Genomic DNA, 18,359 nt, shown 5'->3' with positions numbered 1-18,359 from the left:
AATGTCAAATATTTGGCATTTGACACACCAAACACCAAAAAATCACTCTCATTAGGTGTTCTAAATGCCAAAAAATTTGGCACGCGTGAACAGTAACGTCTCAAAAAAGCGTGGGACAAAAATGGTATAAATTTTATTATTTTTTATTATCTTTTCTCTCTCCTCTCTCATCACTTTAATCTTTTTTAATTCTTTCTTTTCTCTCTCCCATCCGCCTGAGTCTCTCTTCCTCACTCATTCTCACTCTCAGCTTCTCCTTTCTTCCTTTCTCTAGAGCACACCACCGTCCTCATCAAGCCGCTGTCCTCATCAAGCCGCCGTCGATCTCACCAAGTAGCAAACCTCACCAAGCCACCGCCTAGCCATGACCCACGAACCCGACCACCAACACCGCCACACCGACCCATCCCAACCGCCACAAGCCCACCACATCCACAGCAACCCACGGCTGGAGCTTCAAACCAGGCCGATCTCTATGGCAGTGGTTCTTTTTTTTTTTTTTTTTTTGGTTTTGTTGTGATTTGATGGTGGATTCGGCACCAACTGGTTGTGGGTTGATTTTCATGGGTTGTGATGGGTTGATATTGGTGGGTGGCGACGGTTGTGGGTTGATTTTGGTTATGGTGGGTGGTGGTGGTAAATCTCTCTTCCCTCTCCCCTCTGTTCCCTTTCACTCTGCCTCTCTCTGGTTGTGGGTTTTTTTTTTTTTTTTTGGCTGCAATTTGGGCTGATCTGATATTGGTGAGTAATTATAGTGGTTGTGGGTTGATTGTGGTGGTTGTGGTGGTAATTTTTTGGATTTTTTGGTGAGTAATTGTAGTGATTGTGGCGATTGTGGTGATTGTGGTGGTTGTCGGTGGTGGCTGTCGGTGTTGTTGTGACAGTGGCTGTTGGTGGCTATTGTTGTGGCAGTGGTGGTTGTGCTGTTGATGATGATGATGATGATGGGAATTGGGGAGGAGTTTAATGTGTTATTTTAATATGTTGTAAATATTATTTTAATATATAGAAGTGAAGAATAAAACATTTGATAAATGAGATGTTGTAAAATGATGTTGTAAAATAGTAAAGTAGGTTTTTGATGTGTCAAAATGACATTTTTTATAGAAGATCTGATGGGAATGCTCTTAGTAACTATAATTTCTTTTTTGAACGTATGTTTGAAAGTGGTGTTGTAATATAGAGAAAACTATCAGTTTGGTTCGGTCGGTTATATTTTATCCGGCCAACCGAAACAGAAATTTTCAGTTTGTGAAATTCCCAACCGAAATAGTTGAAAAACCGTCGGTTTCAGTTGTATTTCGATTTCGGTCGGTTTCAGTCGGTTTTCGATTTCAGTCCACATCACAGACTCACAGTCACAAAAAGAAAAAAAAAACAACTCAACATCACATGGGGTTATCGATTTTTCAATAAGAAAATAACAACTCAAAATCACAATCACAGATTCACAGAAAATAGCATTGATTTAATATTAAACTTTAAACAAAACCCAAAATACAAAAAAAGAGAGGGTTATCAAGAAATTAAAAAGAGAGGTGGTCACCGTGAGAATGAAAAGATCAAGCCACGTGGGGGGGGCCGGCGTGTGAAGGCCAGCATGTGGAGGCGGTAACAGAGGCAGATTTGTGTGGAGTGGAAGCTGTGAGGCGTGACAGTGAATACGTTTGGGCTATGGGGTATGTGGAGTAGCTGTGGACGCCGGCGTGTGGAGGCCGGTGGCAAATGTCGACTGCTGGAGGCTGGTGTGTGTGAGAGGGAGTGATGGAAGCTTTATGTGAGTCTATGAGAGAGGGAGATGAGGGAGATACCGTGTAAATGAAAGTGGGGTAGGTAGGGTAAAGGTAGGGTTTTTATTTTCTTTATTTTCAATTAGTTTTTGTTTAACTTAATTAGTTTAAATTATTTAATTTTAGTTAGTTAATCTAACTTATCTAATGGGCAGTGGGCTTGAGTAATATTGGCAAGGGGAAGCCCATGTTTACAAACTTTATATTATATATTTAATATAATATATAATATAATAATATATTTTTGTTTAGTTTAGTTGGTTCGGTGCATTCAAATTTGCAACCGAAAATCGAACCGAAATTTTCGGATTTTTATATAATAAAACCGAAATCGAACCAAAATTTTTGCATCGGTTCAGTCAATTTGAAGCGGTTTTTTCGGTTCGTTAGTTTTTTGCACACCCTTAGAGAAAAGTTTGGATAGGAAAAATAAAATAGAGGTGCTACATCCAAAATATTTTTACAACATCTTCACAACAAATCATAGGTGGTTAGTTGTTATTAGTTCAAATTTGAACTTAACACTAAGATTACTTTTTTGTCCCAACAATAACAATTAGTAATAACTTGTCACTTAGAATTTGTTATAGAAATATTGTGAAAATATTGTGAACATATCATTTCTCAAAATAAAATAAATATGATGGGAAAGAAGGCTAAATTTTAGGAGTTCTCTTAGTCTTTTATTTTTAATTTTAATACATGATAGAATTTCTACTCTAGCCTAATTTAAGTGTATATGTGTATGAAGCTCCTACCTAGAGACTTGAACCTCAACCCTTACCTCCCACACCCCACAAGCACTTATACTTGTGGAGTGGCCATTTAAATTGGGGGTGTTTTACTTTTATTTGAATGAAAAATGAATAAAAAATGCTAAATTTTAGGGAATAAAAAGATGAATTTGAAGAGGAAAAAAAATCCTAAATTTTAGGAGTTCATTTTTTGAATTCAAAATGAAATTTGTTATTTGACATTTGTAACCCTATTTTTAAGAGAAGTTATCATTTATTAATGAGGGTAATTTTGAACCACATAAAGGTCCATTTCAAATGGGGGAATCTTTTTATATATAGCATAGAGGGGTATCAATTCGGGTTAGTGTGTCGAGTTCGTGTTGTGTCGAGATAGAGGTATTCGACTAAATGACTTAACCCTAACCCGACTCATTTAATAATCGTGTCATAATCTTTCAACTCTAACCCGACCTATTAATAAAGCGGGTTGACTTGACCCAACCCATTTGACACGCTTAATAAACGAGTCATGTTGAGTTGACACGAATGTAACACAACCCATTTCAACTTGTATAATATTTAATATAACATCCATTTAGATTTTTTTTTTTTTTTTAATATCCCAAAAGCATTGCATACACTTCAAATCTTCAATCCACATTCAAAATAATATAGTTCAACAAAAATATAACATTCATTTAGAAATAAGTTCTTTACACTCTAAAAGAAGTGCATACACTTCAACCCAAACTCAAAATAACATAGTTTAACAAAAATAACATAGTTTAACAAAAATAACATAGTTCAACAAAAATATAATATTCTTGGAACTCACCAAATGCTAAGTATCAATATTGAAATAATTGGAGCAAATAGTAAACTAATCCTGACTATGACTATGACTATGATTATCATCCAGAGAGAGAGAGAGAGAGAGAGAGAGAGAGAGAGAGAGAGAGAGAGAGAGAGAGAGAGAGAGAGAGAGAGAGAGAGAGAGAGAGAGAGAGAGAGAGAGAGATAACCGGTTTGAGACTTTGAGTTTGAGAATTGGGCATGTGACTATAAGATAGTAGAGTGAATAGTACGGTTGAAATAAAAAAATAAAATAAAAATAGATATTTATAAGAAGGTTTAAAGATTTAGGGTTTGTAGGGTTTAGCGATCTAAGGTTTGTAAAGTTTCAATTTCCAATTATATTCCTTGTAAATTTTTATAATTACTCACTTTTATTTTTACATTTAAAATATATGTTGGATATAAAAGGTATTTGACAAATCTAAAATAAAATGAATATTTATTTGTTATACGAGTTAAACAAGTTTTGTCAAGTGGGTCATTTCGGGTTGACACGAAGAAATTGGCGTGTCAAATGTGTCTATTATGGGTTATGCGAGTTGACCCGCTTATAACACGTTTTTTATCGTGACGCTTTTGGGTTGATCTGTTTATGACCCAAACCCATCAAGGCACAACTCTAACCCGCAAAAACTCGTGTTGGGTTCGTGTTGTGTTCACGGATTGAGTCGAACATTGACACCTAATAAACATTCTTCTCAAAAAAAAAAAAAGAAAAAAAAAAAAAGAGTATAGATAAACATTGCTCTTTCTTTTAAGGCCATTACTTGCCCTCTACCTTCACCTTCACCTAAAACATCAATATGTGGTTAAGAACAATTCTACATCTACTACTTTTACTTTTTTAGGAGAAACCAGTTAGGTGGTGTTTGAGAATCAATCAAGGAAAAATGACTTTGTAGGTGAAAATGGCACTAACGTGGATGATAAGGGTATGATTGTTTTAGTTTAAAATGACAGTTTATTTTTACTGTCGGTTTATGTACCATATTGTAAAGATTTGATTTTTCCATTTTTGAAGGAAGAATTGATTTTTCTAAGTATCATTTCTCTTTTTTTAAAGATTCATTTTAAGTATATTTATACTTTTGAGTTTTGACAGCTTATTTTTTAAATAATATAAACTCATCCAATGTGAGCATATATGGAATTTCAAGAGAATAAACAACATAAATTCAAAAGTTATCATATATAAGCACAACTAATGGTCTGTTTAGATGGAGGGAGGAAGGAGGGAGAGTGAAGAGGAGTAGAGTAGAGTTTGCTAAAATTAAACTAATTTTGCACTAAATTTACTCTACTCTACTCTACTCCCCCTCCCTCTCTCCCTCTCAATCCAAACAGACCATAAGGGTGGCAATTTATCCTATACATATAAGACCTCAACCAAAGCTAAAGAATAGAAAAAATGAAGTGTATATACTTTTTAGTCAGTAATAAAGTTTGATACTAATATTTAACTAAATAAGGAATAACCAATAGTCTTTTAACTTGTTTTTTTTAAGAAAAAAATAGTCTTGTAACTTAATAATGATATTGCCTAGTTTCCTCTATAAAGAGAACAAATGTTCAAATCTCCCATTTCAACTTATCTTTGTATGTGATACTTATACAAAAAATACAAAATAATAATTAATGACAACTTGTCATTTTAAATTAAAAGTTGTTGTATATAATTAAGAGTAATGCTACTTTTCCAATATTTTCAAAACAAATTTTATGTGAAAAGTTGTTACTAGTTATAATTAGGGCACACTATTGACATCACTTTTTTACGCACCAATAACAACTTACCATTTTGAATTTGTTATGAAATTATTGTAAAAATATTGTAAATGTAGCATTACTCATTATTGAAAAGCAATTAATCAAATCCAGACCAATTCATGTTCAACTTGTAGAGTATATATATATTTATTGAAAGAGAAATGATATGTTTACAACATTTTTACAAAATTTTTAAAATAAATCCTAAGTGGCAGGTTGTTATTGCTGGGTTAAAAAAGTAATCTCAGTGCTAAATTCAAATTTGAACTAATAACAACTAACCATCTATGATTTGTTATGAAAATATTGTAAAAATATTATGAACGTAGTTCCCTCAAGAAATCCATCAAATTTTTCCCAACACAAATTCAGACCAATTTGTGTTCATCTTGTAGATTTATTAATACCCGAATGCAAGCGATCCTAGTGCAACCCTTTGATTGAGCCAACTTTTTTGTTTGTTTGTTAGTGACCCACTTTTTTCATTGACATTTTTCGGTTGGTGAAATTCAATGAAAAATGCAACATGATGGACCCACCAAAGACTATTAAACTATTGAGGTTCCGCAACATTGGACCTAGTTAAGTTCTTTTAATCAAGCGTGCAAGTTATCTTTTAGTTATAGGTTAAAAGCAAAAAATCTGAATGTTTCAAAATAAATAAATAAATAAATAACATATGCAAAAAAAAACTGAATGATTGCCGTTGATGGGCAAGGGCTTAGCGTGATGCTCATGAAAGGATTAATTATATTCATTTTGAATTTAAATCATAAAATACAAGTCAATTTATTAGGTTAATTGTATGGTACTTAGTAATTGAGTCCATCTTTATCAATCAAGGTTGCAATGCATTCGTTACATCATCATCCTTTTTATATTATGTAAGCCCCAGTCATATGTGAGACCGACACACTTGCATCCTTTCATATTATGTTTTTTTTTTTAATTGAAATTACCAAATGTGGGGCAATTTTACTAAAGAGCTTTAAGGGGTCTTTAAAAACTGAAAACAGTTTTAAGACAAAAGCTGATATTTAGAGGAATTAGTACAAAGCTTTATAATTTACTGTTAATGATTTGTATAACAATTTTTTGAGTGTGGATAAATTCGATAGAATTTCAATTTATAGTATTTGCTCTATGATAATTGCTTTTTATTATCAGGTCAAGATATTATTTAGTTTTGGTGTAAATGGAGTTTAAACCTTAGATTTCTTATTCAATGATAATATACTTTACCGGTTTAGTAAATTGAAACCACTATGTCCAAGACTTTGTTGCACTATTAACTACCATTCCCCAAACACTCAAAACACCAAATATATTTTAGTTATAATTCTATTTTACAAAAGCTCTAGTTCTAAAACTTGATAATACTCACTCCTTCTTCCTATAGGATATAGTAGGGGCGGCTTCACGTTGGGTCTAGGGTGGTCACAGGGCCACCCTAGCTTGGAAAAATTTATTATTATTATATATAAATTTTAAAACTTCCTATAGGATATAGCAGGGGCGGCTTCACGTTGGGTATAGGGTGATCACAGGGCCATCCTAGCTTGGAAAAATTTATTATTATTATATATAAATTTTAAAAAAATTATGATTTTTTTTATTCGTAAAAAAAAATGTGACCAGCCTAAATTTTTTCATGCCTAACATAATTACATTTTGAATAAAGTTTGGCAATAAATTTAGTTGTAGACTAAAGTTATAACTCCATTTAATATTTTTTTATTGGATGTGAATTTTGACAAATGTATTATTGAATTACATTTTCTTTTTATATCCTTCACACTTGCAAAAATTTTAAATTTCTAGTTTGTAATCTAAAATTATATATAAAAATAAGTTTATGGATTGAATAGTAAGTAGCATCCGATTGGCATGAAATTTGACATGTGTTTTAAGAATATAAATAGCATGCAATTCAATGGTTAGATTTTCAAAATATACAATATGCAATTCAAGGACGAATAAGACAACTTTTCCTCCTAAGGGAAAACTCCCACAGTTTAGCAGTTATATAGCTTCTTATCAAATCATTAGTTGATTAAACACAAGGTATTGAATAGAAAACTTTCTTCTTTAATTTTGAAAACAACAATGGCACTGATAATTATGGCGACTCCACCTCATGGAAAAATTTGCTCGACAATAAAGCGAGTATCACATGGATAGAGTTACATCAGAAGATAAAAATGCTTGCAGAAACATTGCATGCAAGGAATTAAAAGACAATCCTAGGCTAGGTGAGGAATTTAAAGATTCAAATTAAACCTTTGTATTTGTATAATTTCCAGCTGGTGCACACTCTGCAGAGCACAGCATTTTATTTGACAAGTTTTCATTGCCATTAACAGCTTTCCGAGCACTTCTTACAGCAGCTTCAACAAAGCCCATCTCCACAAGTTTTGCACCTGCTGCTCATCAGGCTAATTTAATTGCTTACCAGGCTCACTTACCTGCTCATGAAGAATCAATCCCAGAAGGCAAATTACAAGTTACGAATGCATCAACTCAATTAAAAAGAAAATTACTAGATAAAAGTACAAACATGTGTGACACTAAAAGTAAAATTCCATATTGTAGACGAGACCCTTTCACTCGTGAAGATTGTGATAGATATGCAAGTATATGACTGCTCTATTGAGGTTCCTAGTCTGATCACAAGCCTTTATGGCTTTGCTCTGACGATGAACAGGCATGATTCTACAGACCAGAACGGTCCTTCCGTTTCAAAGCAGTGTGGCTTAAAGATGAAGGCTGTGAGGGTGTGGTTCACTCATTATGGGATGCAAGAATCACTGGTCCTCCAATGGACGAGGGTTCCCAAAAAAAGCCAAATCTTTGTCAATCTCAACTGCAATATTGGAGTAAAAGGTCCTTTGTGGGAATGTTAGTCAAGCTCTGATAAAAATTAAAAGAGAAAGCTGCAGCCGAACCTATGGCTGGGCACCAAATATTTTCATAGCCGTGGCACCCAGAGAAACAAGAGGAATTTTATAGCGGGGGTTAGAAGACTTGAGAATGAATCCCAGCTGGGTAATATGATGGTTGATTACTAATCTTTGTTTACTTCATCTATGCCTCCCTAACCTCAAAATACAACTAGTAATAAGCTTCAAGAGGATGATTATATGCGTGTCAACTATGATTCAACTATTTGAGCAGATTACAATGTTGAGAAATAAAGGTATAACAACAAAAACTAAATTATAAAATTAATTGTAATTTTTGTTTTCTTTATTAGATTAAGAATAGCACAAAACGCAAAGCTTAAGGGTCCGTTTCATTGAATTAAACTTCTTTGATTCAAGATTTAAGAAATAAAAACGTTGTCACAGATAGTACTAATATTGGTTTTTGAGGGGTTATTGGTTTATACCGAGAGTGTACCCATGTCCGAGGCCCCGCCCTAGCACCCGCCCCCTCATCCGTCTCACCCACGCCCGGCACCGCCCCCGCACCCTCCTCCGCCTCCACCGCACCCGCCCCCTCCTCCGCCTCCACCGCACCCGGCCCCGGCCCCGGTCCCGGCCCCGGCCCTAATGCAAGGTTCCAATTTCGGAAAATTGATCCGTCTTCCAAGGCGGGATTCGGCGGGTCTCGAAGGAGACTTTTTCTTCGACGGAACGCTGATAAGGCAACCCATCCGTCGCCGACGATAGTGGCAAATCTGATATTTTGATGTAAAAACGTGTGGAATTTCCGGAACAGGAAAACCGCGAGTTGTTGTGAATTGTGATTGTACAAAACTCGTTCTTTGTTTTATTTTCCATGAGGAGAAAGTACCTAATGGAATTTGATTTGACTTTTCTTTGAAAGACTTTGGCTCGTTTGCGAGAGTCAAAGAAAGAAGGATAAGGGAGAGGCGGGCGGGATATTGAAATTTTCAAGGGTATAATGGTATTTTGTGTATATAAGATGCATCCATTTTACTTTTTCCTCTAGTCTCTTTCTCAACAAAACGGGTTCTCTCCTCAGTTTCTTCAACCTGATTTCTCTCTCTCTCAACAAACTCAGATCAGGTAAGGAAATTTCGGTCTCCGTGTTTTTTATTTGTTTTTCTTTCCTTAATAATTCTCAATCAGTGAATTTGCTATCAGCTTTATGAATATTGTTTTTGAAAATCTTTGATATTTTTTATTTCATTGATTTCTATTAGATTGCAGATTGACAGATATCATCACAAAATTATATTTATTTCTTTGGCTAGATTAGATACATGTCCTACCTTCCTCAGCCCCCATCCTTTTAAAAAGGCCAAAAGACTCACCAAAGCTGTATCCAGTTTCACCAAATTTTCCCTCTCACTTGATTAAAGAAAAACAGAATTGATGAAAAAAATCTTTTCTATAAGGGAGGTTAATTAGTACATGGTCAAGTATTATTTGATTTTGAACTCTAAATCTTAGAACCCTTGCTTCTCGCATCTGTGGCAATATTTGCTTTTATTGTTGCCAATATTTGCGGGATTTGTAGGAATTGCTCCACAATGCTGCATAGACCAAGGGTGAGGCAACGGCTGCTTCTACTTCCTTATTATTGATCTCTATATTTTTGTTATCTTTTATACACACATATATATATATATATATATATATATATATATATATATATATATATATATATATATCCCTTCTTCTAGGAAATTTTGTAAATATATTGTTTCTGTTTAAGTTATTATGGAAATTATGATATTTTAATAATGGGCATGAAGCCTAGTTGAGTGTGTATGGTTATGGTCAAGAGTTCAATTCCATTAATTTAAGTGTATATATGTGTGAAACTTTCTTCTGGAAACTTGAACCCCGATCCTCTCCTTCCAAACGCCCACAAGTTTTTTTTTAGAGATAATTACAATATACTGCTAATCCTACAGTTTGAACTCTTTCTCTCCTAAACTTCCAAACATTTCGTGTATGAGGAGGTGCCAATTCAAGTACAAGGTCCTTAGCTTTTTGGAAAGTTTCTTTATGCCACAATTAAATCATTTCTTTTCTATAAGTTAAACCTTATCATATGCTTTTGTTTGTTGTTTTTCTAAGATTATGTCATTTTTTACATCTATGTTGATGTTTATCTTATTGTGTTTGAGTTGTGTATAATATTGGGAAATTGTTATGCCTCTTTTCTTATTTCACTTACCTAAAATAAGGAATTAATTAAATATGTCACGTATGACATGTTCTTATTTGTGGAACGGAAAGTAGAATTGAAGATTTGGAGTCATCTTTTTGGCTGTCAGGAGCCTTGTAAATTAGTAACATAGTATATTATCCTTAATTATGAAAACCATGAATCCTTTATTAAATAAATAAATAAAAATCATTTTAGTTATCCAAGTGCTGAGTGGCTCCACTTTTAAAAGCTTTTAGGCCGTGATAGTTTCAAGTCACCTATTGCACTTTTTCAGTACACTACTCCAACAGGCCCAAAAAAACCCAAAAAAACCAAAACCATTAAATAATCTCCAGTTAGCTATCCCTATTCCACCTAACTATTCTTCTTGTTATTCATGAATAACAGAATCTTGTAAACAAACACAAGCATTTTTTCATTAAAAAAAAAAAAAACACAAACACAAACATTTTAGCTACTAAATTCCTTCTCCCCCTCCATCCAAAAAAAAAGCTTCCATTTCCTCCCAAGAATTTCCCCTCTTAAAATGCCAACATAGAAAATGAACTATTTTGGTAAGTGGGAAGTGTTTGTTAGATATTACAGCTCGCTTTGGATATTGACTAATAAGATACGAAATTACAATTCTGTTTGACCGCAATGACCAGTATGGTGCTTAGAAATTTTCTCAGAGTTAAAAGTTTGATAAAGAAACTTCCATAATATTGTAATGAAAGCAGCATCAGTATGGCACTTAAAAGTTTAAAGAGTTACTGGTCACACCGAAAGCAAGCTGCTTTTAAAGGCTCCTCTTGCTTGCATTCACCCTCTTCCAAATTTGTCATTTACTTTCCTGAGTTATATTGACAACCCCTTAATATTTTTCTCTCTCTTCCTTCCAGATCTTTACAACAGTCTGCTCATAAATCTTGATGGCTCTTGTGATCAGCAATGGAGCCTCATCTTCCTCTTTCACCCACCAACCCAAAAACTTTGATGTCTTCTTGAGTTTCAGAGGTGAAGATACCCGTTGTGGTTTTATTAGCCATTTGTATAAGGCTTTGCATTTCGCGGGTATTCACACCTTCATTGATTATAAGCTCCCAAGGGGAGAAAAAATTTCTACAGAGCTTTTGAAAACCATTGAGAACTCAACAATATCAATAATTGTATTCTCTGAAAACTATGCATCATCCCCTTGGTGTTTGGATGAGCTAGCCAAGATTGTTGAGTGCAAGAAGAATGACCAATTGGTGCGACCAATTTTTTACAATGTGGACCCATCAGATGTACGTAACCAAAATGGAAAGTTTGGAAATGCTCTAGCTAAATTTGAAAAAAACATTAAGCACAACAAGAAAGTACAAAGATGGAGAAACGCTCTCCAAGAAGTAGCCAATATATCTGGTTGGCATTACCAGCATAGGTATGTATTCAATGACAATTTTTGTACTTTTTATGAGTTTTAGTGGTTTGTTTTGACCCCCAATTTTTGGCCAAATTATGAATCTACTTTTTTTTTTTTTTTTTTCCCTTCATATCTTCTATTATAGAAGCTAGCTCGCAATGGTAGACTAGAAAGATTTTCTCAAAAAAAAAAAAAAAAACCTAGAAAGATGATATTTTTTTTGGAGAATTGGTAGAAAGAAGAATTTAAATGTACATTACCTTAACAATTAAATAGGAGTTTCACTGACATATTATTCATTTTAAATTTTTTTAAAAGCTTCCTCAATAATTTATTTCTAGTATTAAAGTGAGTTTTAGTAAGTTTCAGTTGTCACCTAACTAGATTTTCCACGCAACTTCATGTTAAAATTGTAGTTATCAAAATTGTACCAAACTGACGATTGAAATGTCAAGCTGGTGAATCGTATGAAATTCTGGATTGGTATGAAGGAAACTGTCATATTTTTTATTTTTAAAAAAGATTAAATCATGAAAAACCACCAGGATTTTTAGAAAAATACTAAACTGCATGATTTTATTCAATCTGTTTGGTTTTTAATATTTAAGTCATTTTGATCAATTCAAAATTTCCTATTATTTAGTCATTTTTATATACTAGTATATGTTAAATTCTATATTTAATAAATTTTCTAAACAATAATATATATATATATATATATATATATATATATATATATAACCGAATCCTTTGAATCTCTTACAGTTTTCCACGTTAGCATAATATTTAAATAAAATTATTTTTGTCTAGTCCAAACTTAACAAAGAGTGATACTCTATCTCACTAACAAGTCTAACTTAAACTCAAATTCATCATTATCATTTTTTTTTAAACAAAATTATTTTTGTTTAATTTAAACTTAACAAGGAATGAAACTTTATCTCTCTAACGAGTCTAACTTAAACTTAAATTCAAACATTGATAATTTATCTCCAAATTTGTGAGGTTAATCATGAACACTAAAAAGCAAAGCAAACCTTAATATTTTCTTTTTTTTAAAGCCGAGTAGAGGTATGAGCTCTTCTCATATTATTTTCTTCTCCCCTACTTTGTTAAAATATATATATATATATATATATATATATATATTTTTTTTTTATGGTTTTTCATGTATTTTCTATAAAGTAATTTTTGTACATGAACCATCAAACTCTCTTTAGCCGTTTTTTACAAGATAAAAAAATTTGCAATAATTGAAATTATTTTTTTGAATGTAATTCATCTTTCTCTTATATTTCTCTATTATTTAGTTATATATATTTTGTTTTGTTTCAATAATTTATAAGTAGTGAATTATCTAATTCTTTAATATTTTTTGGTCTTTCAAAAGTTTAATATTTGAATTTTTGAGTTTTTTTTTTGCAATATTTGAAACCATCTGACAAATTTTTTGTAAGCCATTGCATGTTCAAACAACGGCTTCTTCATCAAATTACAATGTAAATTGAAATCATACAAGAGCAAATCATGTAATGGTGTAGTTTCTTAATTTTTTTTATAAAATTATTTTAGTCTACCTCACAAAATAGGTAGGTTTCCGTGCATAGCACAGGTTAGTGACTAGTATTCTATTAATTTCATTCTATGTTATACCTACATATTTATGTACTAAGTGAATACCATTGCATTTTTTTATAGTATCTTCATTTTTTTTGTATCTTTTTTAATTCATTCTTATTTAAAATAAATTAAATATTTGTCTAACGGTTGAGCCAGTGACACAATTGTTGAACCAATGAACCACCGTACTACTCCCTTGACGGTTTAATACTTAATATGTTTTGATAACATACTTTCCCAACAAAAAAGAAAGTGCTAACATAATGATGGTTGTTGATTTATAAATTAGTACATGCCACTTACTTTAATTGCTAATATTTTAAATTTAATGCACACGCCGAACATCTTAAATATGGTTTGTCTTCATATTTATATTTTTCGGTCTAACTCTTTTTTTTTTTAATGTAATGTGAATGACAGTTGCAATGAGTCCGATTTTATCCAAGGAATTGTTGAAGAGATCTCAAATTCTAAATTAAATCGCAAGCCATTATCTATTGCTCGATACCCTGTTGGAATAAATTATCGTGTAAAGACCATTCTTTCAGATATTGAGTCAACTGATGCTCACATGATAGGGATCTATGGCCCTGGTGGAATAGGTAAGACCACAATTGCAAAATCTATTTTTAATAGAATTTTTGATGATTTTGATGGATTTTGTTATCTAGAAAATATTAGAGAAAAATCGGGGACAAATAATGGTGTAATCGAACTACAGGAGACACTTCTTTTAGAGATCTTAAGGGATAGAAATTTAAAAGTGGGTAACAAATCTAGAGGTGTCAATTTGATAATGGAAAGACTTTCTTTTAAGAGGATTCTCTTAGTTCTTGATGATGTGGATAAATGGGTCCAGATAGAAAATTTGCTTGGAGGATGCGATTGGTTTGCTCCTGGAAGCAAAATCATTATAACAACAAGAGACAAACACTTGGGAGCTACTCTTGGAAAATGTTTTTCAATGCACGAGGTTAGGGAATTAGATCAAGATGAAGCTCTTGAACTCTTTAGTATGCATGCCTTCCAAAACAACAAACCTAAAAAAGATTACTGGGAACTTGCAAACCAAGTTATACAATATACCAAGAGACTTCCATTAGCTCTAGTAATAATGGGTGCTGATTTGTGTGGAAGAACTAAACCTGAATGGAAAAGTGCAATAGATAAGTACAAAAGAATTCCTAACAAAGAAATTCAAAATGTACTTGAAATAAGTTATGAAGGATTGGATGAAGCTGAGCAAGATATTTTTCTTGATATTGCATGTTTCTTTAAGGGATTTCCTAGGAAGTATGTCATGGATGTACTAGATTCTTGCGATTTACATCCAACCTATGGAATTCAAAAACTTATTGATATGTGTCTAATAACTATTGATCAATATGACAAATTGTCAATGCATGACTTGCTACAACAAATGGGTAAGGACATTGTTCGAAGGGAATCACCACAACTCCCTGGAGAGCGTAGTAGACTATGGCATTATGAGGATGTTTTTGATGTTCTAACTGAAAATACGGTATGCATCATTTTAATTCATTTTTAAAAAGGCATATGTATTGATTTTTATTCCATTTAAATGTGGAAGAAAATTTAAGCTTATTTGGTTTTTGTTTAAGTTTACCGTCATTATACTTTTGATTGTATAGTGTGATTCACTTAATGCTTTGTCTAACTAGGGGTCAAAAAAAATTCGAGGCTTAATGATGTGCTCAGCTGAACCATCAAAGATTCAATTAGAGCCTAAATGTCTTGAAAAAATGAAAAATCTCAAGTTCCTTATGGCTAGTAATGTAGACATTTGTGGAGATCTTGAATATATTCCCAATGGATTAAGGGTGCTTGATTGGCATGGATTTCCTTTATCTTTCTTACCATCCAATTTTTGTCCTCAAAAGCTCACCGTACTAAGCATGCCAGAAAGTAGGGTTATATTGTACAAGCTTCTCAAGGTATACTTTTTTTTTTTTTAATAATTTATTATTACTTCTTTAATGATTAAACTATATTTTAACATTTGTTGAAGTTAATTTTGATTTTTTTTTTCTACAGAGGATACAATGTAAAAACTTGCTATATATGAATTTCCAATCCTGTCAACACATTGAGGAATTGCCTGACTTATCGATCGCCACCCCAAACATAAAGCAATTGAATCTTCGTGAGTGTATAAAATTAGTCAAGGTTCATGACTCTAATGGATGTCTTGATAAGCTTGAAAGCTGGGACCTTACGGGTTGCATTGAACTTCAAACTCTTCCAAGCTGCATCATGATGAAGTCTCTTAAATTTTTAATTCTTTACGAGTGCAATAGGTTTAAGAGGTTCCCTGATATTCCACAAGAAATGGACAATTTAAAGTTCCTAAGTTTGGCATACACTGCCATTAGAAAGCTTCCTTCATCATTTGGGAATCTCATTGGGCTTGAGCGATTAGATATAGGTTCCTATTTCTGTTCGTGTTATCTTCCAAGTAGCATCTATAAATTGCAAAATCTTCGCAAACTCATTCTTCATGGCAATGTCCAATTTGCAAAGGACATGGAGATTGGTAGACAAGCACTATGCAATTCTTATGGTGGCTTTTCAAAATATGGTTTTCTAATGTTGAAATTTGTAAAAAATTTGACTTCTTGTTTCCACATCTCAAAGAAATGTGTATTATCAGGGAGTGAAAATTTGAACCTCCAAGATAGCATTATGAGATTCAATGGATTGAATTTTCTTCTAATTGAAGATTCCATGTTGCTTAAGAAAATTCCAAAGCTTCCAAAAAGTATAAGATCTGTGTATGTGTCAAACTGCATCTCTTTGAATTCAAAATCATTAAGAAAACTATTCCTTCAGGTACCTCTCTCTCTTATAAAGAAACAATTTTGGTTACCTTTCCAAATACTTTACTACTTTTGGTAACCTCCAATTACTCAAATTTACTAATTGCATGCAGTTTGGAAGAAATTTAGAGCTTTCACCAAATATGAAATGTTCAGCTATGAAAGGCAACGTATTTGTGGATTCCCATTCACATCAGATTGATTACTCTTCCCAACTCTCCCTCTCCAAGTTCTTCCTAATTGAAGAAGAGTTACATTCAAATCTAGATGTGTATTTGATTGATTTTGGGGAGAGATATAATATTATAGTACCAGAAAAGAAGATTCCAAAGTGGTTCAACCATCAAAGCATTGAAAGCTCCATATCATTCTGGGTTGGTCCAGAATTTCCAACATTTGCCTTTTGTATTGCTTTTCATCTAGTTCCGTTGAAAGACAGTTATGCAAATAATGATAAGTGCGGTTCTCTCGGTGATGATATAATCAGTTGGGTTTGTGTTGTCAACATTTCCATCAATGGTCATATGCAACCTTTCATGCGGCAGCCAATCTTTCAGGGTTTAAAGTGTGATCATTTGTGGTTTTACGGTGTACCTCAAAGCCAATTGCAGCAGAGATTTGGAGACTTGTTGCAAGGTGATCAGAATCAGGTTAAGGTTTCATGTAAAATCTCTCATTGGACAAGTGAATTCGGAAAATGTGCACCTGTCATTGCAAGGATGGGGGCACATGTGGAATGCACTTGTCCTCCTCAAAATTCCATTATCATCTGTAACAACTCTCAAAATGTTGATGACAACTCTGACAACACTGAGCTCACACCATTACTACAACCTGTCTCAACGGACTCAGATGCAGGATAACCTCAACCTCCTCTAATCCCTGATGACACTAGTTTCTTTCCTTGACATCTTATTTAAGGCTTCCAATGGATAAAGCTAATGGGTTTGACTTAATTTTGGGTTTTCTAAATTTGGGTATCGACTCAACTGATGGTGATGTGTTTGATTTGAGTTCTTCTTCAATGGCCCATCCCTCCATAAAATATGACATCAGCTTCAATGCATAGTCACCATCAAAGAAACTGAGAATCTCTTAATCAAAGTTTGAAAAAATATGCCCAGGTACTATTATTCCATTGAAACTGTTTTCCTTTGCATCATCTTCATTCGATTTCTTTTACGTTGTAAAATGCCAAAGTATGTCTCCCTCTTTTGCTTATTGATTTGCATCATCTTCATTCGACTTCCCATTCTCTTTCTCTAAATTCACAGGCTCATTCATTCAATTGCTAATTCAATTTGAGAGGACATTAACAGAAAGAAGAAGCAGAATTGATGGTCATTTGATTTGTTGTTGAATTCAATTTTTTGTAATGGTAAAAGAGTTTTCAAAATTATTTGAGAAAAATGCATTAAATTTATCTAGTTAATGGATGAATAAAGTCAAAAGGCCTACACTTTTTTAGACTCACAAAGATCAAAATCTAATTGGCCATAGTCGAGATTACTTGCACTGATTAGAATTATTGGTCATTAGTTGAGCGCATTTGTTATGGGGTTTTGAAGGGGCTCACTGGTATTAGTTTTGAAATAGATAGTTTGAGTGAATGTGGTTGGAAATTTAAGGTTTGATAGATGGAATGGTCATGGTGCCACTGATTTTCAGCTAGAAGACTTTGTTCAAACACAATGCATTGAAAGTTTGAGAGTTTAAACAATTTTACAAAGTGTGTTGGGTCTGTAGGATTTGGTAGAACTAAACATTTTAACTACGAGTGACTTAAAATCTTAGGAACAACTTTTTTTTCTCTTCAAAATATAGAAAAATAATGGTTTTTATTTTATTTGAATGGTTCGTGATTTTAATTATCTTAAATGCAGTTGAATTGGAAGATTGTGATAAAAGATGGGTTTGAATGAGCTTGGGCAATTTAGTACTTAATGCTATGATCACCTGCCTAGACCTTTGCATAGTAGAAGCCATTTCCCAATGCTGATTTCCCTCCAATTGTTTGTGTGAAATGGACCAGTAGTTATTTTATCTTGGTTGTACTAAACAGAAATATAGTTGGCTCTACTCGGATATTTAAATAAGTGTGCAATGATGCTTCTATGTAGTGAGAAATCTTATGCACGGATCAGCTTTTTTGGTAGTTAGACATGTTTTAATACATTTCTGCTGAAGATTTTTACCTTATAACTCATGGCTGCACCCTTTC

The 18,359-nt window shown here is 33.1% G+C and overlaps 2 protein-coding genes across 26 annotated transcripts in view; both read left to right on the top strand.

Annotated features, from left to right (window-relative positions):
• Nucleotides 1-18,359, top strand: part of LOC126701951 (disease resistance protein RUN1-like) — a 143,769-nt gene that overhangs the window by 119,424 nt on the left and 5,986 nt on the right. The gene's annotated exons all lie outside the window — the stretch shown is intronic.
• On the top strand, nucleotides 9,105-17,001 carry LOC126704337 (disease resistance protein RUN1-like). Its single transcript, XM_050403328.1, has 6 exons — nucleotides 9,105-9,180; nucleotides 11,176-11,699; nucleotides 13,722-14,823; nucleotides 14,984-15,256; nucleotides 15,357-16,151; nucleotides 16,252-17,001. Exons 2-6 carry the CDS (start codon nucleotides 11,206-11,208, stop codon nucleotides 16,999-17,001), a joined length of 3,414 nt encoding a protein of 1,137 aa, XP_050259285.1. The 5' UTR covers nucleotides 9,105-9,180; nucleotides 11,176-11,205.

Source organism: Quercus robur, chromosome 10 (genome assembly GCF_932294415.1).
Source record: "Quercus robur chromosome 10, dhQueRobu3.1, whole genome shotgun sequence".
NCBI lineage: Eukaryota > Viridiplantae > Streptophyta > Magnoliopsida > Fagales > Fagaceae > Quercus > Quercus robur.
The sequence above is the reverse complement of the archived record's forward strand: the minus strand, read 5'-3'. Positions and strand labels throughout refer to the sequence as shown.